The sequence below is a fragment of the Pleurodeles waltl genome, chromosome 10 (genome assembly GCF_031143425.1).
Source record: "Pleurodeles waltl isolate 20211129_DDA chromosome 10, aPleWal1.hap1.20221129, whole genome shotgun sequence".
Taxonomy (NCBI): Eukaryota; Metazoa; Chordata; class Amphibia; order Caudata; family Salamandridae; genus Pleurodeles; species Pleurodeles waltl.
Window position 1 is genome coordinate 397,905,130 of NC_090449.1, and position 24,581 is coordinate 397,929,710.

The 24,581-nt window shown below is 44.2% G+C and overlaps 1 protein-coding gene across 5 annotated transcripts in view; it reads left to right on the top strand.

Moving 5' to 3' along the window:
* Positions 1 to 24,581, top strand: part of TELO2 (telomere maintenance 2) — an 863,005-nt gene that overhangs the window by 286,473 nt on the left and 551,951 nt on the right. For all 5 annotated transcript variants that reach the window (XM_069210626.1, XM_069210623.1, XM_069210621.1 and 2 more), the window contains one exon: positions 21,055 to 21,196. In XM_069210626.1, coding sequence (XP_069066727.1) covers positions 21,055 to 21,196 — 142 coding nt within the window. The remainder of the gene's footprint in view (positions 1 to 21,054; positions 21,197 to 24,581) is intronic.

A 24,581-nucleotide genomic window follows, 5' to 3' on the forward strand; every position in this document is an offset into this window, starting at 1 on the left:
TCATGAACTCCATACACTCCGGATCACCATCAGACCCATGTCCTCAGCACGTGTACAACAAAGCAGACGCAGCCATCGCTCCCCAACTACGGAAGGTCATCAACATCTCCTTCGAAACAGCAACATTCCCTGAAAGCTGGAAACACTCCGAAATCAACCCCCTCCTTAAGGTATCCAAAGGAGACCCCCAGGACCTAAAGAACTTCCGACCCATCTCCCTACTCCCGTTCCCTGCGAAGGTCATAGAAAAAATCTTCAACGCACAACTGACTCGCCATCTCGAAGACAACAACATCCTGGACCCCTCCCAATCTGGCTTCCGACAAAATCACAGCACTGAGACCGCACTCCTCGCCGCCACAGACGACATCAGACGCCAAGTGGACAACGGCGAAACATCAACCCTCATCCTCCTGGACCTATCAGCCGCCTTCGACACGGTATGCCATCACACTCTGAGAACCCGCCTCCTCGAAGCCGGAATACAAGAGAAAGCCCTCAAGTGGACTACATCCTTCCTCTCCGACAGAACCCAGAGAGTCCGCCTCCCCCCCTTCCGCTCCAGAGCCACCAAAATCATCTGCGGCGTACCCCGGGGCTCATCCCTCAACTCAACATTATTCAACATCTACAACATTATTCAACATCTACATGGCACCCCTCGCCCAAGTAGCAGCAGGCTAGACTACGGCAACGCACTTTACACAGGCATCCCGACAAAACACCTACGCCGCCTCCAACGCATCCAAAACGCATCCGCCCGACTGATCCTCAATGTACCTCGCCGCAACCACATCACTCCCCACCTGAGAAAACTCCACTGGCTCCCCGTTGACAAGAGGATCACTTTCAAGCTCCTCACCCACGCACACAAAGCACTCCACAACACCTGACCTGCCTACCTCAACAACAGACTCAACTTCTACACCCCCACCCGACAGCTCCGCTCCGCAGACCTCGCACTCGCCACCGTCCCCCGCATCCACCAAAAGACATCCGGAGGCAGATCCTTCTCCTACCTCGCCGCCAAGATATGGAACACTCTCCCTACCAACCTGCGACTGACCCAGGACCTACTTACCTTCAGGAGACTCCTCAAGACCTGGCTCTTCAACCAGTAGCAGCGCTCCCCACCCCCCCCCCAGCGCCTTGAAACCCTATCGGGTACATAGTGCGCTCTATAAATATATTGATTGATTGATTGACAATACTGACATGGACTTATCTATTTTTCAGTACTTTTTTTTGCTTTTAAACAATTTAAAACAGCATGTAACATTCTCATGCCACACATTATTTAACAAACTTTAATGTGGTAGGTTAGCTAAAATAAACTTTGCCTACTCAGCCTTTAAGCCCCTACACCTTGGCAATAAGTTCACCATATAACCATCTATACATATTTACATGATCATGTTGGCTTGCTCAGCTAAAGATGGTGTTTTGCCAGTTTACAGAGAGCTATAGTATCTAGCACACTCCTGGCCAGTTGGGTGGGATCTGTCGGGAGTTGCTTGGTGTCACCAGGCTAGGTATGAATCTTAGCTCTAGATCTCTGTTGGCCAGCCAATATAAGAGCTTTCCTCCTTTATCTCCATGTTTGTAAATTTGATATTGCGTTCTTGCATGTGCAAGAATCACCAGGTCTAATAGTGTGGTTCGTAGTAGCTTGAGTCAGTGCTGTGCCTGCTCGTTGGGGGGATTTGGCAGTCTCTCCTACGATTTCTCTATATTGATTTCTAATTATTGGATGTCTCGGGTCCTATGTTTCTTAGCTTCAGTCTGAAAAGAGATGGCCTGTCCCCTCAGGACAGTTTGAATGCTTCCCAAAGCCTTGACAGAGATGGTAATGAACCTACATTAAATGTGAACTAATTAATGATCTGCTTTCGAAGATGTTCATCAGAATGTGGAGCCACAAGATGCTGAGTCTCCACAGTCCACCCTGTTTTCCTTCCAGGCTTTCTAAATGTAATCTTCTTTGGGGCATGATCAGTCAGGGTACGGGGAAGGATTTGAACCTCGACTAAGCTTTGTATGTCTGTAGAAGGAAGGGAAAGGTAGTCCAGTCTGGAAAAGGAATTGTGGGGACAAGAATGTTGTGTAAATTCTCTAGCGGTAAAGTGCAATACCTACTTGGCGTCAGAGAGGGCTAATGATTGGCACCAAACATTTAAGGAAGTGAGCTCTGCATGTGTGTGTGCCATATCCCTGGTGTCTGCGATGGGGTCCATGACTTGAGTTGAAGTCTCTGTCTATACTGTTGTAACAAGAGGAAATTGAAGCAGCAATTGTGTGCACTTCCAGTGTGCTGCTGACAAGGCTAGGCAGCGAATACACAGAGACCAATGTCCACCTTGTTTCCCCTCTGTGTACGATTGTAACTTTAACTGTTTGTGTAGAAACACTGCTGCACCCCAGGAGTCATTTGTGTGTCCAGAGTAATATATTTCTAGTGTAGCCATTACAGGCCAGAAAGCTGCACCTTGTGCCCATCAAATGTATCTTCTGTAGAAGTACCACCTGCAGTGAGTATATTTTGGAGATCGCTGAAAGGTGGCTCCGCTCTTGAACATTGAGATCATATGTAATTAAACTGAAAGTGTTCTGTGCATTTGTTATAGGGATTCGTATTGTAAGGAGTAATTAAGAAGTTTTCTTGGGTACTGCTGCAATAAATGGGGCTTACAACTTAGAAAACCTATTCTTACAGTATCTCAGACTCCCCCCCACCCCCCCCCACACCCGCCTCCCATCCCCCACAGTGCTTCCTAAACTGAGTTATTCTGTCACCCATCCCCAACTTTGGGACCATGTGATAAAGAGGTCTGACCCTGGACAATGTTCTGAACTTAATATGTTATCAAATTAGCATTTCTGAACTGATATGTATATTTGAACTACAAAGCTCCCCCTTCCACCGGTACACTGAAACATAATTACGCATCCTATTGTTCCTTGTGTGTTAATACCGTCAAGAGGATTTTAGGAGTTATTCAGGCCGGGCTACCTAGTGTATCTTCCAATCATCAATTTCAGGGGTTGAGGATCTCTTGCTACCGCCCCACTTGAGTTTCGTTGCTGATCTCTCAGCCCTGAAGGCCCTGCATCCCCGGATCTGAGCCCCAGTCTCCAGGTTTTCCACTCACCGTCTCCTCTCTCAGGGAAGATACAAGTCTGCAATACCTCCCAATGGCCTAGAACCAAAAATATATCACCTGGCCTTCATATCTCCAGTCATAGATCTCTTGTAGTGTCTCAAAGAAATGTGTCTTGTTTTAATGGACGACCTTCATTTTTGCAAGATTGAATGTATGTCAAGTGCTTTCACTTCTGGTTTTGCTTGATGGACATAAAAGACCTTTGCAGTAGGTGCCAACATGTGCAACATTGATGGGTATGTCTGGTTTAAGACGGGATTGTCTCAATGTTGCATCCCTAGCCACATAATTAAGGAAGCAGGAGATGATGGCCCTTGGTGGATCCAAAGAGGAGGATCTGCCAACAGGGACTTGTATGCCATCTCAATTATGAAGCAGGCTATGTGTGCCTCCATCGGAATCCAAGACTTCAACCAGGTAGTTAGGTAGTTTTCTGGGTCTTGCCCCTCCGTATCCTCGGGTATGTCAACAGTGCAGAGTTTATTCCTCCTCGATCTGCCCATCTGAATCTTCCACTCTGCCTTGATAGCAGAGATTTCTAGTCTATTTTTTGTAGTGATTCTGCTATTTTCCTTATGTTTTATCCCTGGGGGCCCTACCTTATCGCCTTCTTCTCCCACCATTTCCTCCAAGGATTTTCGGGTGTCACATATGGCTTGAAGTATTTGTTGTAAGGAGATCTGAGCTGCAGACCATCCAGTGATGTCGTCCACATTGTTGGGCTGCCAAACCTCCATTGCTGATTTTATAAACTATCTAAAATGTACTTTCCATTCAGTGCTCAGAGTTCCAAGAAGGAAGGCAGAGATAGAGAGAATGGCCCTCATTTAATTCTATCTGACAGCTGCCTTGGTCTCCAAAGGCTGCCACATGGCAACCCGGGGATATCTGAGCAGGACAAATCGCCATCTTGACTGAAAGGTGGTTTTTACCTTGGTTCTTGAGTCCTGGGACAGCCTGGATCCTGCCTCTCCCATGAGCATTTGATTGTTCATTTATTCATTCATTCATATGTCTCCTCTAATTTCAAGGCCATGAGCCGTCCCCATGCAACTGCTGGGCCCCAGCCTGTTGTCTCTACCCCTTGTGGGCGGTCTCCTTCGCATCCCTAACCTCCCAGGTCCCATTCTCAACGGCAACGTGACCCGTCCCTGCTCTAGTTCTCAAGCCACCTCCAACGCCTATTTGGGCGTCACCGGCAAGTAGCAGCTGGGCTCCAACTGAGCTCCCTGCACCTCTCTCAGTGCCTCAGTCCTCAGTAGATCCGATCCACAACCGTCATCTTCTCAGGCTCTGTGGAGGAGAGAGGGCCCACTGCACCCCAAGAGACAGCACACCCCAGCTGGCCAGCCTGCTCGGGCCGCCCCATCTTTTGCCCACTTACTTGGGACCCTGCAGTGGCTGGGAAGCCTATGCCACCTTTCTGGCTGTGTTGCAGGCTTTATATGTCACTATGAGTGCTTGCAGTGGTTTGCTACCTTCTTGTTTGTGGCGTTTTGGATCAGCAGGATTATGGCGGATTAGCAGTTTGCTTGTCAAGTCTCTCCACAAAGATTCCGCCTTTTGCATTTTAGCCATGCCCGTCTCTATGGATTTACACATGAACTTGCTGTGAATGACCCACCTTTGTTGTCTTTAACGCACTCTGTCAGAAGAAAAGTGTCTAATTCAACTTTGTTAATAGACATTCTCTTGGAGGGGATATGTTTGGCTCCTACCTGGCCTTCCTTACATTTGTTTTCAAAACACTACTCTTTGGATGCTCACAGGAAGGATAATTGGCAATTTGAGGATGTTGTGCTTCAAAGTTTGGTGGTGTTTCACTTAGACATCAAAAAAGTTCAGCAGTTTATATTTATGTTGCTTTTTCCTTATGCAGATATATCTCTGGGAAATGCTCGGCCCTGGGAAATGTTTTAAAATAATTCTTAAATTGTCCTGTGTTGAATTTGGTCACATAATTCGGCCTAGTCTGCTTGTCAACTTGGACATTTCTATCTCTTTTATGTATATTTTTAGCGTGCTTGTAGGTTGCTAGTAATAGTGTAGCTCATTTTAGGTTTTGGACCCTGCACTCCTGTACCAACAATGGCGAGGGAGGCATGAGTTCCTTATAGCACCCAGATTGGGCATCCTTATTTTAGCTTTAGGCCTTTGCCCTTGATTTGATTTTACATACATACACATTTTATTTGTTTATTCATTTTATTATATTTTAGCACAGCTCACTTTTTGCTTTGCTGTTTTTTTTTATATTGTAATCAACCAGCTTTCTCAATGTTCTATATTTATCAGTCCTTTGCATGCATTTCACTCTGTGCCGTGCTGAAGGCTGTCATTGTTTGTACACAATAGTTTAGCCATTATTGTTGCTCCAAGAGTTACGGACTCAAACCTCAACTATAGACATATCACGTCAGGCCTGTTCTTAAAACACACCATGTTTTGTTATGTAAACAATGTATAAGCCTGTGGAGGGTAGGGGGCATTCCAGCTATGGCTGTTTAGGAACGTGCCCCATTTTGGCAGCTCCCCTGATCCTGGCCTTTTCTTTCTAGTCAACTGGGAGACCCTTACCCTTCTTTCAGGTATGGGGTCGGGGCCCCTTCCATAGACCGGGATAGGGAGAAGGGTTAACACCACTGTGATCTCAGGTTTAGACATTAGGGTGTTGATCGGCATATGATTAGATCAGGATGGTGGGACTGCTTATATTTTTTACTCTAATGATCAGGATCATCACTGTATTGTGTTTCATCTGCTTCATAATTGCAGATCATGTTTTTAATCATTGGATGCAATTGCTTCAATAAATATATTGAAACTTTTCCTGCATCTCTTTGTCTGCCTTACCATGTGTGAGACTTTGTGTAACTGAGAGAAAGGGGTATAATCTGCTCCACCACGATTTCCATGAAGAGTCAGATTGTCGTGTCTCTAGGCTGCCACAAATCACCTAGGTTTGGATGAGGTGCTGCTGTCTAGCCAATTAAGTCAGGCTGACTGCTTCCAATCTGTGTGGGACTGACTCATTAACCCACATTTGGTGCTGCTGCCGCGCTAAACTAAGAAGTCTTACCCCCAAGGTAAGAGTCCTACGACATCTCGTACAATCTCTGAGTAAGAATGGAATGTGAGTCAGTATGCAGGGCGGCTAAGAAATCAAGTAAAACCAGCGTGGCTGGGGTGCCTACATCCAGCAGTAGTCTGGTGGAATCCATTGCTGCTATAAAGGCGGTCTCCCTGCTATGAGGGGCCCTAAAACCTGATTGTGAGGAGTCCAGTTTTCAATTATCCTCCAAATATTTAGAATGATGTTTATTGACAAGGCATTCCAAGATTTTGCCAAGAAAAGGCAAAAGTGAGATGAGCCTATAATTTGCAAGGTCTGAAGGGTCTGCATTATATTAAAAAATAAAAAATAGGAATGACCCGGTGTTGAATCGAAGTAAGTCCACAGACAAAAGAAGATATTTTACTAGTTTATTAAGTACAGAAAGACTCTCCTTAAGTAACGTTCCAGACTCTTGTTTCCAGCTCCCAACGTTTCCGCTCACGCTCCCAGCTCTCTCCTTCAACTCCACGAACCTCCCTAGGTTCTAACTCTCATGCTCATTAGAATATAACACATCTCTCCCCTTTCATTGATGACCCAAAAAAATAGTAACAGTATGAGTAAAGAAAAGATACGAAAAAGTGTAAGATAACCATCACTACATATATATACTGAAACATTCCAAAGATTATTAGAGAAACATAAAGCTAGCATTTTTTTTTTTTTTTTTAAATCACATCCTCACATAGTTTCTTAAGTGGGAAGGAGTCCTGATATTTCTCCTCGGTCTCTTAAACTCCCTCAAATCCATAGTGTTTGAATTCCATTCTTTCCGTCCTTTTAAAACATAGGGCCAGATGTAGGTAGGTTTCCTTTTGCGGGTTGCAAATTGCAAGTCCCAGCGACTCGCAATTTGCAACTTGCGAAAGGAAATGCAGAAAGGTGTCTCAGACACCTTCTGCGACTCGCTATGGGGTCGCAAAGACCCACCTCATAAATATTTATGAGGTGGGTCGCAGTTTGCGACCCCATAGCAAGTCTAGGCACTCACGGGGATGGTGGCCTACTGGAGACAGCAGACCACCATGTCCTTGACTGCTTTTAAATAAAGCAGTTTTTTTTTCTCTTTGCAGCCCGTTTTCCTTAAAGGAAAATGAGCTGCAAATAGAAAAAATACCGAAACCTTTTTGTTTCGGTTTTTTTCAGAGGAGGCAGTGGTCCATAGGACCACTGCCTGCTCTGAAAAAATATTTTTGTGAGCATTCACAAAGGGGAAGGGGTCCCATGGGGACCCCTTCCCTTTTGCGAATGAGTTACCATCCACTTCAAGTGGATGGTAACTGCAAGTTGATTTGCGACCGCTTTCGTGGTCACAAATCAACTCTACATCATGATGGGGTCGCAAATAGGAAGGGAACACCCCTTCCTATTTGCGAGTCGGAATCACATTTTGCGAATCGGTACCGACTCGCAAAATCTGATTCTGCATCGCGGACGGCCGTTTGCGAGTCGCAAAAGGCTTACTACATCTGGCCCATAGTCTTTTAAATGTGGAGGGATCTTGATGTTCCTCTCAGATCTTCTTAGTTTCATCTTATCAGCAGAACAAGAGGTTTCATCTTGCTGTCCCTCCAGAGTTTCCAAATTTGCAGTGTTACTGTGAAACTTAACAATCCTATTCAAATTCCAAATTTGGCTGTCACTAAGTTTTACAGCATTAGTGAAAAGTTTCACGACCTCCATTGGAGAAGAAAGTCTCTTTCCACAACTTTTCAAAACTGGATTCTTGACCATAACCCAATCACCAACGATTACTATAGTTTTTTTCACTGAGTTCTTCCTATCAAAATTACATTTACTCATCAAAGATTTCTCTCGTTCCCTGAATTTCCAACCTTCATCAGTAAACTTCTTTCCTTTCACCCCCAAAAACTCATTGACCCAATTTGGCTCAAGAATAGCGTTCCCTCGTCTTCCACGAAACAAGACAAAAGGAGTTTGACCTGTGCTTGAATGCGGAGTATGCCTATATACAGCCACCTTTTTAATTACTTCCTGTTTCCAATTGAGATGATTGTCTTTGGCTAAGGTGATAGTCTCCTTTAAAACTCGATTGAATCTCTCAATTAAACCATTACACTCGGGGTGATATAACGCACACAATTTATGTCTTATTCCACACCCTTTAAGAAATTTCTCCATCTCTCTTGAAGTCAATTGTACACCATTATCAGTAAGAAGGGTGGAAGGAATACCCTCAGTTATGAGGTTTTTGAGAAATTCTATCACTTTCCGAGTTTCTATTCCCTTGGTGAAACAAACTTCAGGCCATCTAGAATACATGTCCATGATCACTATGACATACTCAGCTGACCCTTCGCTATATATAGGACCTAATATATCCAATGCTATATCTTCCCATGGTCCTATCGGTTTGTCCCTTATAATCATTGGTTGAACCGTAGGCTTCATAGCTTTTTCACTTAGAGCGCATTGCACACACTCACGAACCACCCTCTCAACATGAGTATCGATACCAGGCCACCAATACGATGAACGTAATCTCTCCTTTGTTTTGGATATTCCCATGTGACTATTATGTGCATGATTGATCAGTAGACCTCTCAGACTAGATGGTGGTATCAACCTCATCCCTCTAAGTAACAAATCCCGATCAACAGCTAGTTGATCTCTCACACTCCAGAACTCTCTGCACTCTGTACTACATTGACTCTTACTATTCCATCCAGAACGCAACAAATTTACCAATTCTTGTAACACTCTGTCACTTAGTATCTTCACGCCATTTTTCCTCAGAGATAGTTTCAAAACTCACCTCACATACTCTATCAAATTGTTCAAAGTCTTCTACCTCATCAAAATTTGACATATTTGGTGATACTAGTCTAGATAACACATCCGCTGAGTAATTGTCAGAACCAGGAACGTACTCCACAACATAATCATATTCCTGCAAAGCTACGATCCATTTAGTAATCCTGCTCGAGACAGCATCAACACCTTTAGATTTAAAAACCTCACACAAAGGTTTATGGTCAGTTTTAACTACAAAAGGTCTCCCCCACAAAAACTTTTTAAATTTCCTAACTGCCCAATAAACCGCAAGAGCCTCTCTCTCTATTACAGAGTACTTAGTCTCAGTTTCTTTCAAACTTCTGGAGATGAAAGCAATTGTGTTCTCTGAACTACATATACCCTGTTGTAGAACCGCACCTAACCCCTTCCCACTGGCATCTGTTGTCAGAATCGACAGTCAGGATCAAAATTCTTTAGTTTGGGGGCATTACATAAGCAATTTTTTAACATGATGAACTCCTTTTCACACTCTTCATTCCATATGAACTCTTCCCCTTTCTTCAACAGAAGTCTCGTATTGTAACAAGAACTAGCAAAATCTTTAATGAATTTGTTATAATATTCAGCCATACCCAGAAATCTCATCAACTCCTCTTTGGAAGTTGGAGAACCTAGGCTTCTAATTGTGTCAACAAGATCTTTCTTAGGAACTAACCCACCTCCAGTAATAGTGTGCCCTAGGTAGTCAATATTCTCAACTGCAAACTTGCATTTCTCTGCTTTAATGGTTAAACCATTCTCTGAAATCTTCGATAAAACTTTTCTGAGAGTTTCATTATGATCAACCTTGTCCTTGCCATAGATCAGAATGTCACCCTGATAGACACACACACCACTAATCCCTCTCATAATTCGTTCCATAGCCCTCTGAAACACCGGTGCAGCAGAGATTAGACCAAAAGGTAGACGAATGAACCTGATGGTGCCAAAAGGCGTAAAAAAAGCCGTTAAATTCCTGGAAGATTCATCCAAAATTATCTGATTATATGCCGAGGTTAAATCTATGGTAGAGAAAACTTCAGCACCTGACACCATAGTTAATAATTCAGATATGTTGGGAAGTGGCTATCTGTCTACCATCACACATTTATTAAGTTTGCGAAGATCATCACAAAGTCTGATATTGCCATTAGCCTTCTTAGCTATGACTATGGGAGACAACCATTCTGTTCCCTCCACTTCCTCAATTATACCTTGATCTTCTAATTTTTTTAATTCAGATCGTAACTCATCCCTCACTGCAAAGGGAACATTCCGCACTTTGCTACAGAACAGTACAGCACCTGGAAGCAATTACATTTTGAGAATATCCCTTCATGCATCCTATATTCCCACAGAAAACATTAGAAAATTATTTACGTAGTTTCTCAGTGAGATCACTGGTGAATAATACACTCACCCCATCTAAATTCTGTATTGGTTTTACTGTAATGGGAGGTGAATTATTAGGGTCAAGCATCACCCCAAGATCTTTCTGATGCCACCAACTTATGATGCTATCACATCTTTGAAACATAAACTTTCCCTGAAGTGAAACATTGGTCATATTCAATCAACCCAACAAAATAACCATGTAAGTCAATGTGCTCACCACCATTCCCACAAGGCTTAATATCAGGTTTTAAAAGGTTAACCTTACCCTTTAACTCATCTTGATAAAACATATTAGGAACTATGGAAATCTTTGCGCCAGAATCAAAAAGCACTTTGGTTCTTTTTCCCTCTACAGTAATATAATCCAAAGGGCCACACAAGCTGTCATTTGAAACTTGAAGTACAATTTGACCACAAGCAAAGTCAGACTCATCATTGTTGACATGAGAATTATCATCAATCACACTTACCGACTGTTTTGCCTTCTTAAGATTGCACACAACCGAAAAGTGACCTTTCTTTTTGCAATACAAACAAAAGCTGTTAACAGCTGGACAAAGCTTACTATTTGCAAGATGACCTCCTCTTCCACATCTAAAACATTTCTTTCCATTAATATTGGAGAACGTTTCCTTGTTAGAAGACTCGGTCACTTTGGACTTACTACTTCAAACCACATTCACTTCCTTTGAGTCACAGCGTTTCACCACCTCCACGCACTTGAGAGTGCTCAATTCTCTTGGCTATGGATAAAACTTGATCAATATGAGGATCATCTAAAAGCCATAATTCATCTCGTACTTTATCAATATTGCACCCTCGCATGAATTGATCACGGATCCTCTCTTCCAACGTTGACCCAAACTTACGAGATGAGGACAAACGCCTTAACTCTGTGACATAATTTTCAACAGTTTCTCCTTCAGCTTGTTGACGTTTCCCAAAGTAATACCTCTCTAAAATTGTGCTAACTTTAGGAAGATAATGTAGATCCAGGTTCCTAATGCATATCTCATATTCATTTAGATTAATTGCTTCATTGTCTGGAAGATCAGGAAGATGGTCAAAAACTTCTTGACCTTCCGCCCCCAAACAATGAAGAAGTAGTGCAGTTCTCCTTTCATTGCTCAGCGAGGTACCACACGCTCTGGAGTATCTCTCGAAAACCTTTTTCCACTTTGCCCACTTGATTGGGGGTTCACCAGGAGTGGAAAGGAAGAAAGGTGGAGAGGAAACATTCTGCATTTTTAGTATGTTAAATGTACTGCAAAAGAAACAAAGATAAGTATCGTACAACAGTACTTAATGATATGCAAACATTTAAAATATAGTGTAAAAGAGAAATAAGTATTGTAAAACACAACTTAATAATATGCAAACATACTGTAGAGATTATAGTCTATAAGGAAGAGGAAAACAACAAACTACACCACAATGTGTGAAATAAACCTAGTTTACCTATATAACAATTGTTCCCATTTAGTACTAATTTTGAAAGGAGCATAGATGAACTCTTGGAGAAAACTTAAACATATGATATTAACAACGCAACAGTGTCTGTGGGTAAATAAAAGTCAGAACAGTCCCAAAAATAAAACAACTTTCTGAGAGAAAAATAAAATCTTTTTTTTTTTTTCTTTTTTCTTTTGAGAAGTAAGTCAGGTAGTAACAGTGTCACACGATGACCGGAAGCAACATTAACGTCTCTTGTAACAGTTTCTTTGAAACCGAGAGAGACAGTGAAAGAAATTGCTGAGCCGGCGTGGTAATGGCGTCTCTCGGTTGCTAGGAGGTTGGGAAGCACCAGCCTAGCAACAACAGCGTCACTGAACACGATATCCTGGATTGAAGATATCGTGGAAACGGCAGAAATGGCGTCTCTTGGTTGCTAGGAGACTGAGAGCAACATAAATGTCACAGAAACAGGAAAAGGAATAATGTTTCCTGAAACAAATACAAATAAAAATCACACAGTGTAACGTTGTCTGGAAGAATGGCAACAATAGCGGCAACAGCGTCATGAGAAACGCGATCCAATCTTGCCCAGAGCCGCTCCGGAGTGCTGAAATCAATCTCAGTGTACTGCCGTCTTGGAAGAATGCCAAAAATAGCAGTCATGAAAGGAACGCGATCCGCTCCGGAGTGCCGAAATCAAACAGTGTATCTCCGTCTTGGCAGAATGCCAAAAATAGTGGTGTTGAGAGAAACACAATCTGCTGTTGCCAAAAGCCGTTCTGGAGTTGAGACGTTACTGGAATCCAGAGCACGCAGAGTCAGCCACCTCGTCACTAGTGTTGAATCGAAGTAAGTCCACAGACAAAAGAAGATATTTTACTAGTTTATTAAGTACAGAAAGACTCTTCTTAAGTAACGTCCCAGCCTCTTGTTTCCAGCTCCCAACGTCTCCGCCCGCACTCCCAGCTCTCTCCTTCAACTCCACGAACCTCCCCAGGTTCTAACTCTCGTGCTCATTAGAATATAACACCAGGGCTGATTTCCAAATCTGTGTCTAAGGATAGGTAGACGAAGTCTGTAATATAGGGAGTAAGCGAAGAATACAAAGAGGAGGCTGTGTAAAAAAGCTGGATGTAACTGTAGTGTCTTTGATATCATGTGTGCTAGGCCCCTCACGGACCTAGGTGGAATCTAGACAGAAACTACGTATTTGGATGGGAAGTTTTAAGGTGAGGAAGTAGAAAGTTATGACTCAGTATGTGGTAGAAGAAAGATGTCTGTTACAGAGCTAAGTGTGTGGCATATTCATTTACATGCTCCCAGGGTGGGGAGGATGCTACAACTGCCAACGAGGATGGGATACATGCCCCGAAGAAACGAAGCTGCTCTTCCTGTGAGTTTGCAAAAATGCAGCAAACTGCTTGTGAGTACCATGTGCGCCCCAAATTAATGCAAAGCAGTCTACAGTTGGCATATGTGGATCAAAGTCCCACTCCAGCCCAGACACAGCCATCAAATAAGCTGGAGGCCCTGCAGAGGACCATATCCGAAAAGCCCCCAAAAAACATGTTAGTAACGCTGAAAGGAGAGATACTGTGGTGTGCCATACCACAGAAGCATCATCAATACGAAGCAAACACTAAAGGCAATGATGACCAGGTACAGCAACAGAAACTTAACAGCACAAACGAGTGGAGTGCTGTACAAACTCGAAAATTGGGTGTGACGACCAGGCCCAAGCAACAGGATGTTGCATGGAAAAGTTGCCAGTCCTGCTTGCAAGAAGAACGCTGCCTGAACAGCATGTGCTCTCAATGGTGACAGAAGGAATCACAAAGTACGATACTGCTATGTTCCTGAATCAACCACCTTTGAGACCACGAAGAAACAGAACATTGATGCCAGGTGGACTGCATGGATCACAATGTTCGATTACTTCATAGATGCAATAGAAGACGACGACAACAAGAAAATCATTAAATATTTGAAAAACCTGGCCGGTGATGGATTGAAAGAAGTGCTAAAGAAAGTCTCACACGCTCATGCAACATCATATCAAAAGATAAAAGAAGCGGCAGATGGCAAGTTAAATCTGATGCTGAATGTCGACTACGAGAGGTACATCTTCAATCAAGCGCGACAACAAGTTGATGAAACGATGGATGAATTTGTTGAGAGACTTGTCACACTTCTCAAACACAGTCAGTTTTGTGACTTTAATGATAAAGAAGCCATGCGCCTCCGAGTCATTGATGGCTGCCCTTCAGATTTCTTCAGAAGATGCATGTTGAGAGAGCCACTCAGTTTAGAGAAAATGCTAATGTTTGCAAAGGTATAAGGCAGAAGAACGATCAGATCAACAAGCTGCTGATATGGAAGCAGGAACCAGAATGTAATGAATCTGCATTGATCATGAACAGCAAGCAAAAGCACAGAATAGATGCCCACAATTCGACATCTTCAAAGAAGAAAAAGTTATTTTTCCGATGTGGGTTTTCATTTCCCCATGAATGTAAATGTCCAACCTTAGGGCAGACGTGCAAAGGCTGCGGGGGAAAAAAACACTTCATAATGGTCTGCAAAGCGAAAGAGAAACCAAATGCATGACAGTGAGAAGAGAACATGGACACCAGAAGGTTCCAGAAGCATTCTCGCCACACTCACAAAGCCAAAAGGCAACATCAGTTACAACAAATAGAAACCAAGCACAGTCAACATCGTCAAGTTCATCATATAAAGGCCCTTCAACATCATTATCAAGACCTAGCCCTGAAATCACATTAAAGGCGAACAGTTGTTCCATAACCTTCAATACAGACAGTGACGCGTCGATTAACATCATGCCCGCAGAAAAGTTCAAATGCTTGTCTCCTGTGCCATGCCTTACTCTGTCAAACACGAAGATATATACATGAGCTGCTTCTCAACTATTATAGAGTAAAGGTTCATTTACAGCAACTTTGTAACACAAAAGGATGTCAGTCCAAGCGTCAATTCATGTCCTTCAGGAAACTTCATCTAGTGCATGCCTTCTTAGCTTTGCTACTGCTGCTGACGTGGGACTGATATCTCTCAACTACAACATCCGTACTCGGGCTGAAATTGTGAGTCGTTGTTCCACGGCTTAGGATGACTCAGAGAGATGAAAGTGCAACTTCATATTAATGAGGACTTTCACCCTGTTGCCCAATTGCACCGCAGAGTCGCTTTTCACTTACCTGCAGCCGTTGAGTAAGAACTAGAAACACTGTTGAAACATGACCTTATTGAATGCTTCACTGGTTGTACACTGTGCGTCTTGCCCATAGTTATGGTGCCAAAAAAGGACAGTGGAGGTGCAGTGCGCATTTGTGTTGATATGCGCTAGGCTGACAAAACAATTGGTAGGATAAGGACATTCTGGTCCCCACATAGCGGACATGTTCATGCAACTGAATTGATCTAAAATCTTCTCCGGTCTTGACCTGAATAAGGGACATCAGCTCGAGCTGGGATAAACTAGGTACATTACTACTTTTTCGACTCATGTTGGTTTGTTCAGATACAAAAGTCTGAGTTTTTGGAGTACCTTCGACTGCAGAGATATTTCAGGATGTTATACTCCAAATTATTCAACCTGTTACACATGCTTTCAGTTACAGTGATGACATACTGAAATTTGATGCAACACAAAAGGAGCATGACCAGGTTCTTATGCAAGTGCCTCAATTACTTGCTGATGCAGGTGTCACTCTAAATACAGCAAAGTGTAAGTTTTACTAAACCAAATTCTTTGTGCACATATTCTCTGATGGGGGAATGTCTCCTGACTTGGGTAAGGTGCACGCACTTACCTACCTGCCTCTCACAACATATAATCATGCTACAATCTTTCTTAGGGGTGGCTAGGTATTGCTCAAGGTATGTTTGTGACAGTGAATGCTCCATTGAGAGACGTAATAAAATAGAATGTCCCATTTCAGTGGTCTCCTGAATGCGAGATTGAGATTGCAACTGAAATGGCCTATTATGTCCCCACGTTACATATTGAGTTTGCAGTAGATGCGATCCCTGTGGGGCAGGGGGCAATCCTTTCTCACACAATGGCCATCCGAATGCCCAGAGACACATTGTGGCCTATGCAAGTAGAAACCTGTCTGAAACACAATGTGCCTACTCTCAGCCGGAGAAGAGGAGTCTGGCTGTAGTGTGGGCCTGCAAAAATTTTCATGTGTTCACTATCATCACAGACCACAAGACGTTGCTCACTATTTTTTTTAATTGGAAAGCTTTGATGCCCCCTCAAATCGAGAGGAGGGGGTTGCCACTGCAAGAGTATGACGAGTGCCGCTACATCACCACAGTTCAACATCCATAGCGGCTGAAGAGTATATCTGATAGAGACATCTAGTAGTAGATTCCGTACCTTAGAATTTTCCCTGGCGTCAGTCTAGATCTGGAGCTATTTCGCGAGCAATACCCCTGTGTGTGGTTAGGTGGCGTCAGTCAGCTCCATGTCCGTCGTCAACATCAGCGCCGGGTATAGTCCTATATAGGCACCATCCTGGCACCCTGACGTCAGAAATTTTCTTTCCGCGCCAGCCAGTACTGATCTGAAGAAAGAGCTTTTGTCAAGGCTTTTTTAGTGTTTTCCATCCTGGTGTGTTGAGGGAAGTATTCTCGTTAGACCCTGTTCAAGCCCTGCGGATCCTGCTTTTGGGTGATGTCTGTGACCGATCCGAACCTCATGTGCCTTTAATGTCTGGAGCGCGACCATGACCCGAACTAGTGCTCCGAATGTAGGGCCTTGAAGCCAAAAGCTTTGAGGGAGCTGTCCCTAAAGCTGATCGCAGCCCGGCGCTTGGCTCTGCGTAAGTCATGATCTCGGTAGAGAGGAAGGTCTCTGGATTGGCCGCAGAGTCCCACTCTAAGGCCTCAGGATGTTTGGGTAAGTCAAGGCATAAGAAGGAGTTGAAGAAGGTGAAACGTTCTTTGATTTCACCTTGTCCGTCAGCCGATGAGATGAGGGAGCATTGTCAAAAGAGGCCTCCATCTGTGGAGCCTGCATCTGGGCCGACTTTGCATTTCCCCAAGTGTCAGGAGCCGGATCAACCACTGTCCAGCTAAAACAGCTTTATGAGGCCATGCGCCTCATTTTTGGACAGTCTGACTTGGGCTCCAAGGAGTTGGAAGGGGCCCCTTTAGGTTATGTGCTGGCGGTTTTTGCCTCCGCACCAAGGCTGCTGAGCAGAGGATCCTGAGCCTCATTACTATGGACTAGGTTACGGTGAGGAAGGGGAGGGGGCACTGGATCCTTTAGAATTCCAGTTCCAAGACCCCATGAACTGGTGTATGGACCTGTGTGAAGCCAGTGGCCTGGATACCTTCCCTGATACTGGCATGCTATCTCCCCCTTCTCCGACTACGGAGGAGGGAACTTCATGTTTAATAGAGGTGTTGAGAGCGGCCTACGTCCTGGACCTCGAGCTGTCTTCGGTGGCAGTCAGGAATAACATCCTGACAGTGGTGCTTAAACCTGGGGCTTCCTCCACGGAATCCCTGCTCCTCTTCCATGAAACCTTTACAGATGTCCTACTGGGTACCTGTTCTAAACCCAGCAATTGCCTACCACCATTGCCATGTCCTGGGTGGCCCAGGTTTCCTGACGCAACATCCCACCCCTGTAAGCTTGGTCATCTACCTCTCAGAGCATGTTCCCTTCCTCACCCCCAGATGGGGAATCCAAGAAGCTGGACACACTTGGGAAGAAGATGTTTTCTTCTGCCAGCCTGGTATTGCGGTCTGTGAACACTGCATGCGTTTGGGCAATTGTTCCTACATAATACAATTGCCCAAGTCCTGCCACAAGTTCCGGAAGAGGCCCGGGCTGTACTTTCCCAAGCAGTTGGTGATGAGAGAGACGCAGCAAAGTTTATGATCTGATATGGACAGGACACGACTGACTCACTGGGCAGAGAGATTGCTTCAACAGTGGCCTTAAGGCGCCACGCATGATTGAAGATGGCCAGCTCTTCAGAGGATGTCCAAGCTAACCTTATGGACATGCCCTTTGATGGCACCCGTCTCTTTGGAGAGAAAGTACACTCAGTGCTTGAGCGCTTCAAGCATTCATGTGTTATGACCAGGTCTTTGGGCCTCACGGCAACCCCTCATCCCCCTCCGTCTGCTTTTTGCCCCTTTTGTGGCTATGAAAATGGTGCCCAGCCAATCCACTCCTCTCCAGCCACATGGTGCGCTTACTGCCCAGCCTCTGCTTGGCTGAGGACGTGGGATCCACCTTTCTTGTGGATCAGGGAGCCAGCTGTCTGGCCAGTCCACTGCCCCCCTATGCAGCTGCCTCCAAACCATCCTAGTCTGATAATTCCCCATCTGGGACTAGTCAGAGCTAGGATTCGCAATCACCTGCTCCGCTGGCAGTCCATCACGTCAGACTGGTAGGTTCTGCATATAGTCCAAAGGGGCTACTCTCTCCCATTCGAGACTGCCCCTCCATCAATGCTACCATCCTACGATCGGACGACGGAGGATCACTTGCCACTTTTGTGAGGTAGTTATGGCTGTCTTGGCCAAGGGAGCCATAGAGAGGGTTTCTGTGCCAGAAGTAGGTTGTGGGACTATTCCCGCTACTTAAACCTTCGGTCCCTCAATCTCTTTCTCAAGAAGGAGAATTTCAAAACGCTCACTTTCTCTAAGGTTCTATCTGCCCTGGACCCAGGAGATGGTAGCATTGGACTTGCAGGATGCGTATTGCCATATCCCCTTCCTGCCAGCCCACAGACATTACTTGCGGTCAGTGGTGGACCACAAACACTTTCAGTTTACCATGCTCCCCTTTGGCCTTACCTGTGCTCCTCGGGTGTTCACCAAGGTGATTGCGGTGGTTGCAGCTTATCTGTACAGATTAGAAGGTTTCAGTCTTCCCCTGTCTCAAGGACTGGCTGTTGAGGGCGGGCTCCCTGCAGCTGTCAACTCCCACCTCCAGACTTCGTCAGACCTTCTGCATTCGCTGGGAATCACTATAAACGTGCCAAAGTCACACCTGACTCCCTCCCAGATGCTCCCTTTCATCAGAGCTGTTGTAGACACAGTGCAGTTTTGGGTTTATCCTCCTGAGCGGCTAGTCCAGAATATTCAGGCTATGATACGAATATTTCAGCCTCTATCCTGGATATCGGTGAAAATAACTCTGAGGCTGCTGGGCCTCATGCATCCTGTTGGTGACGCATGCCAGATGGCATATGTGGGCTCTGCAGTGGGACCTGAAGTTCCAATAGGCGCAGCATCTGGAAAATCTCTCCGACATGGTCCAGATCTCAGAGGGAACTGTAGGAGATCTGCAGTGGTGGCTAACAAACCACCATTGGGTCGTAGACAGATGCTTCTTCCTTCCTCAACCAGATGTGGCAGTAGTGACAGATTTGTCACTCCTGGGATGAGGCGGAGATCAGAGGCATCTTGTCTCTGGCGGAGTCCGGACTCCACATCAAGCTTTTGGAGCTCCAGGGGATCAGACTAGCATTGAACGCATTTCTTCCCTCTTTCAAGGGGAAGGTAGTGCAGGTGTTCATGGACAAAACCACCGCCATGTGGTACTGCAACAAGCAGGGCGGGGTGGGTTCATGGACCCTTTATCAAAGGCTCTATGAACGTCAAAGTGGACAAACTCAGCTGACTGTGCATAGTTGATCATGAATGACGTCTTCATCCGGTGATGGCACAAGGCCTCTTTCAGCAGTGGGGAGAACCTGGGTTAGATCTCTTCACCTCTACACAGAACCCACAATGTAAGCAGTATTGCACATTGGAGTTGCCAAGGTGCCAATCGCTCTGTGACATTTTTTGTCTTAAGTGGAACTCAGGTCTCCTGTATGCCTTTCTGTTCGTACTACTTCTGACCAGAGTTCTCAAGAAGATCAAGAATGACCAGACCCAAATAATCCTTGAGGCTTCAGACTGGGAACGAAGAGTCTAGTATCCCGAGCTACTGAGCATGGCCATTGATCCTCCAATCAAACTGCCCCTTCGGGAGCACTACTGCCTGGACAGTTAGGTCCGTAGGGATGGGCACTTTGCCAGTTCGGTCCTGCAGGACTTTCTTCTATGTTCTTAGTTTGCAGACCCACCTCCGGGGAGGTATTGCTTGGGTACAAACTCTAAGGTAATTAAAATGCAGCTAGATGTCTCTATCAGATGAACAAGATACTTACCTTTTGTGACGCCTTATCTGGTACAAACACTAGCTGTAGATTCCTTACCGACCACCCATTCTCCCTGCTCTGTGAACAGATCTCGAGGGACAGGGCTGTTCCCTTTTCAGGGTCCGAGTTTTACACACCAGTGATCAGAGTTCTTCGTGGTTCTGCACTCCTGGTGTGGGAAATCGCAAAAAGAAACTGACATCAGTGTGCTGGCGCACAAGTAACTTGCAGGGGGACTGCTCACAAAAGATTTCCGGATCCAGTCTGATGCCTGGAGATAATTTTAAGGCAAGGAATATGCAGCTCGATAGTCTCTCCCTCACAAGGCATTATGAAGGGTAAGTAATTTGTTCATTGGAGTCATAACCCCCAAGTGTATTACATGCTGTATCCTGTACTATCAATCCATCACCACTCAACTTTTCTATATTTTACTTGCAGTTCACTCCGTTTTCTTAGTAAAAAATTACTGAGATGCCCTTACCTAGAAAAGGAAACACGAGTTCCTTATTCAGAGTGCTTTCAACCAACCGTTTTGTTTTGTAAACCTCTCTGTGGATATTGTGAATTTTAAGAACATGTATGCTTTCTTCATTCCAATTAAAAACAAAAAAACATTTTTTGTTCTTTAATATGGTTCTTTGACCATTTACATTGCTTGGCCCTTATTTAATGCCATGCTTATATTGCTGTTATATTACTCAATGTTTCTGTTCACTAATTAGCATTGTTTTCAATTCACTGAGCGACAAACAGGGCCCTCCTCCACATTTGATTCATCAACTGTCCTGTCCCAACAAAGCTTGCAGCTATAGTTCCAGATAGAGTAAGCAAGATTGAACAAATACATGGTTCCAGAGGATGCAATACCTACAAGCTTTAGAGTGTTTTTTCACGGAACCTTAACCTCTCTTTCTCTTTGTGTCTGATGCAGGCCCTGAAAGAACTGCTGCAAACTTGGAGCAGCAGCAGCGCTGTCAGACACTCACCTGTGGAGCAGCAGTTGTATATTAGCAAGGCTATTATGATCGCCCTTGGCCATCTGCAGAAAGATGATTTGGAGAGCCAAAGGCAAGGTGAGGGGCATAAGGGATAACTAATGGATCAACAGTCCTTAACCTATTGGTCCGGGGACCCCTCGGGGTCAACAGCACCTATTCAGGGTTTCTGAGACTGCTTAGAAGATTAAATAATTGTAGCTGATTAATAAACTGTTTACAAATAAAGAAGCAAAATGTAAAAATGAACATTATAAATATTCAGTAAAAATGAAGGAATTTGAAATTAGAGGCTAAAACATTAAGTTAATAGCCTCAGACTGATTTGTGAGAGCAGTGCAAGAATATTGTATGGACACTGGGTGCTTCAATTGAGTTTAGAAAAACTCCACCCTTCTCATTAAAATTGTTTTGCGATTCAAAGCATTATAGTTGCTTTATACAGGGTCGCTGGTTTACAGTACTGATTCAGTGGGGGTCCCTAAATTCCAATAATAAGTCAGTGGTGGTCTGTGTATTTCAGTAATGATTAAGTGGGGGCCCACAGAATTCAGAAGGTTAAGAAAACTATGCTAGATTTTAAGTTTGAGGGTCACCTGCTGCTTACACATCTCAATAAGCCTAGTTTGTCTACTATTTGAAGACCATTTTAGATGCATATGGTTCAGGACTCTTTATTCATAGTGAGTGAGTCAGCTTCAGAATGTTAGACTATAGCCAAAAGGCCACCTTCTTGCTACCCCTGGCTCCAGTCACCCAGTTTCTGTTCTTATTGAACACTGTGCAGCAGTTGCTTTACAAAGGTTGGAGATTCTGAAGCTGATGTGACAGCGAGAATATACTCTGCAAGGGTGAACGAGAGCATAACAATGAGTTGCAAGTTGAGAAGGGGAGATAGAGGTGCTAGGGAGAAGGAGAAAGACACTTTCAGGGTAAAGGTTGAAAGATATAGAGGCAGGCAGTGAAAAGGTAAAAGAGAGTAGAGTATGCTCGGGAAGTCTGCGATAGGAGAGGCAATAGAGAGAATGGAATCTGTTAAAGAAGACCGGAAATTGAGCTTCAGGTTGAGATAAGGGCAGAAACCTGTAGCAACTTTTCATGGAGAAGGGAAACTGTACGAAGATGGAGATGGAATGGAAGATTGCAAGAGAACCAGGAAAAAGAAGTAAGATGCTGAGAAACAGCTGAGAAAAACCTAGAGTTGCAGGGGGAGAGATGAGAGTTATGGAAATTGTAACGTTTGCAGATAGAGGTAGTAAGAAAGCTGCAAGGTGAGAAGTAAGCCAGAGATTAGAATTTCCAGGAGGAGAGGTTGAAGGGATAGTTGTCATAGCAGATACAGGGGGCAGTGACTGCAGGCAGATAGTTTAGAGGTAGACTGGGAGTGTTGTGGTAGGAAGAGGGACAGACAATGCGTAGCATCAATGGTAAGATGACAGAGAGATGGTATGGCAGCACTAGGTAAATAGAATATGGAAGAGATAAGTTGGAGGAAGAAGAGGGGAGTTTCAAGGGCAAAGGTGACTATGAAAACTGCAGAAAGATAGGAAAGCTGGGAGCTGGTTAAAGAGAGGTACATAGAAAAAACAACCCCTCACCTTTCTGTGGAGGCTACTATATGGAGGGCCTTTTTTTTGGGGGGGGGGATGGCGCAGCAATTGAACTACCTCCTCTTCACATAGGTGAGATTGTAGCCCACCTCAAGATAGAGGCCTTGGTATTTGCACATCAAAGGATCAGCATAATGGAGATGCAGATGTCCTAAGGCTATTCCTGCACGCTGCCTTCCTTGTCTTTGTAGGTGGGTCAGACATAGGGAGAAACCCACCTCCAATGTTTAAAGCAGAATACTATGAATTTATTTTAAACACACAAACGTGATGGGAGTAATGCTTGCAATTTGTCTAACCACTGACAATCTCTTGGGCCAGCATTCCAACCCTTTGTTCTTTTGTCCACTATCACCCCTGAGTTTGGACCCAGCCATATGCAAAATATTCCAGCCCGATAAGGTCCTCCCTGAACTGGAACACAAGCAGCCCAAGGCTAAATAAAAGTCTGTCTATGCAGTGATATAATCTGATGTACTAAGTTGTACCGCTTCAGAACGTTAAAGAAATACATTTTTTCTTACATTTTTTTCAATTTTGAAGAGAGTGTATCATATTGTTACACTATTTCTTGTACAATATACATGCCAAACATTTTCATGTCTCTGCTCATGCATGGACTCTTGAGGCCAAGCCAGACCCATGGCTTGGCTCTGGTCTGTCCTATTAATTTGCCTGTGCACCCTGTCTATTTTTAACTAGCGCTAAGTATATGGGGCCGTCAGTCACTTGTTAAACTGATTTGTAAAAGGTAGGGACTATAAACATGGAGTCCTGCCCACATCTACTGATTTAACAACTCCACCATCAAAGTTTCTTTTTGCAGAGATGAACAAGAGTGTGTGCAGTGAAAATACATTTACAGTAAATGAGCCTAACCCAAGGAGGGCATGAAATCCAGGCCATTGTGTTGTATGTGACCCTAGTCATGATTTGCAATGGAGATTTACTTGGCCCAGGTAAGACAGGCAGGATCCAGGCTTCATCAGGTGTGTTTGTGGAATTCTGGGTTTGGCAGTTTGGTCTGGGGGCCCTGAGTCTGGTCTGCTATGTCTGTCGGGTTTTCTTGTCATTCTCATTTCACTAAAAGATTTTCACTTGTCCATTTATTTTGGATCAGGATTGTAAATATATAAAGTGGCTGGTTTACCAAACAAATAGTAACTCAAACACCCAAAACGTGATGGGGTGAATTGTTGCAAATAGTCTGTTGTGTTGGCTCTCATTATAGCAATGAGACTGCTGGATTTGGGAAACAGCACCACCGAATTGTGGGGAACTGAGTCTTACCGCAAACTGTGTGACAACTGTTGGCTTAACCCTTCTGGCCAGGTAGCAGTACCTCACTAGTACCGAAGAGTACAAGTGATTTGTGCTAGCCGTGCGCATGACATTCTGATTTCTCAGGGAAATCGTAGTGGAACAGATCTCATCCTTTTCTCTCAGTTACATTCGTCTCACACATGCATAGACAAACAGAAGCAGGAATTGGTTCATTGAATTTTATTGAATCAACTGCATTCTAGATAAAAAAGCATGTACTGCAATAATAAGCATAACGAAACATAATAATAGCAGTGCTTGGTACCATCATCCTCTGTGTTACCATTAGTAGAGGGTCTTTCTGGAACCACCTGACGTGAATACATCTATACATATGAGAAGCTCATTTCACCAGTGGTTTTGTTTGTGACCTGGAGGATAGCACGCAACAAGCCTTATAGTAGGGAGTGGACTATTTCATGACCTGGGTATATCATATAAAGCAGTGATGGCAGTGTTCCATGTTTTTGATGCTATAGTATGACCAGACCTTTTTCTGGTGTCACTAAGAGTGCAATCTACTGACTACT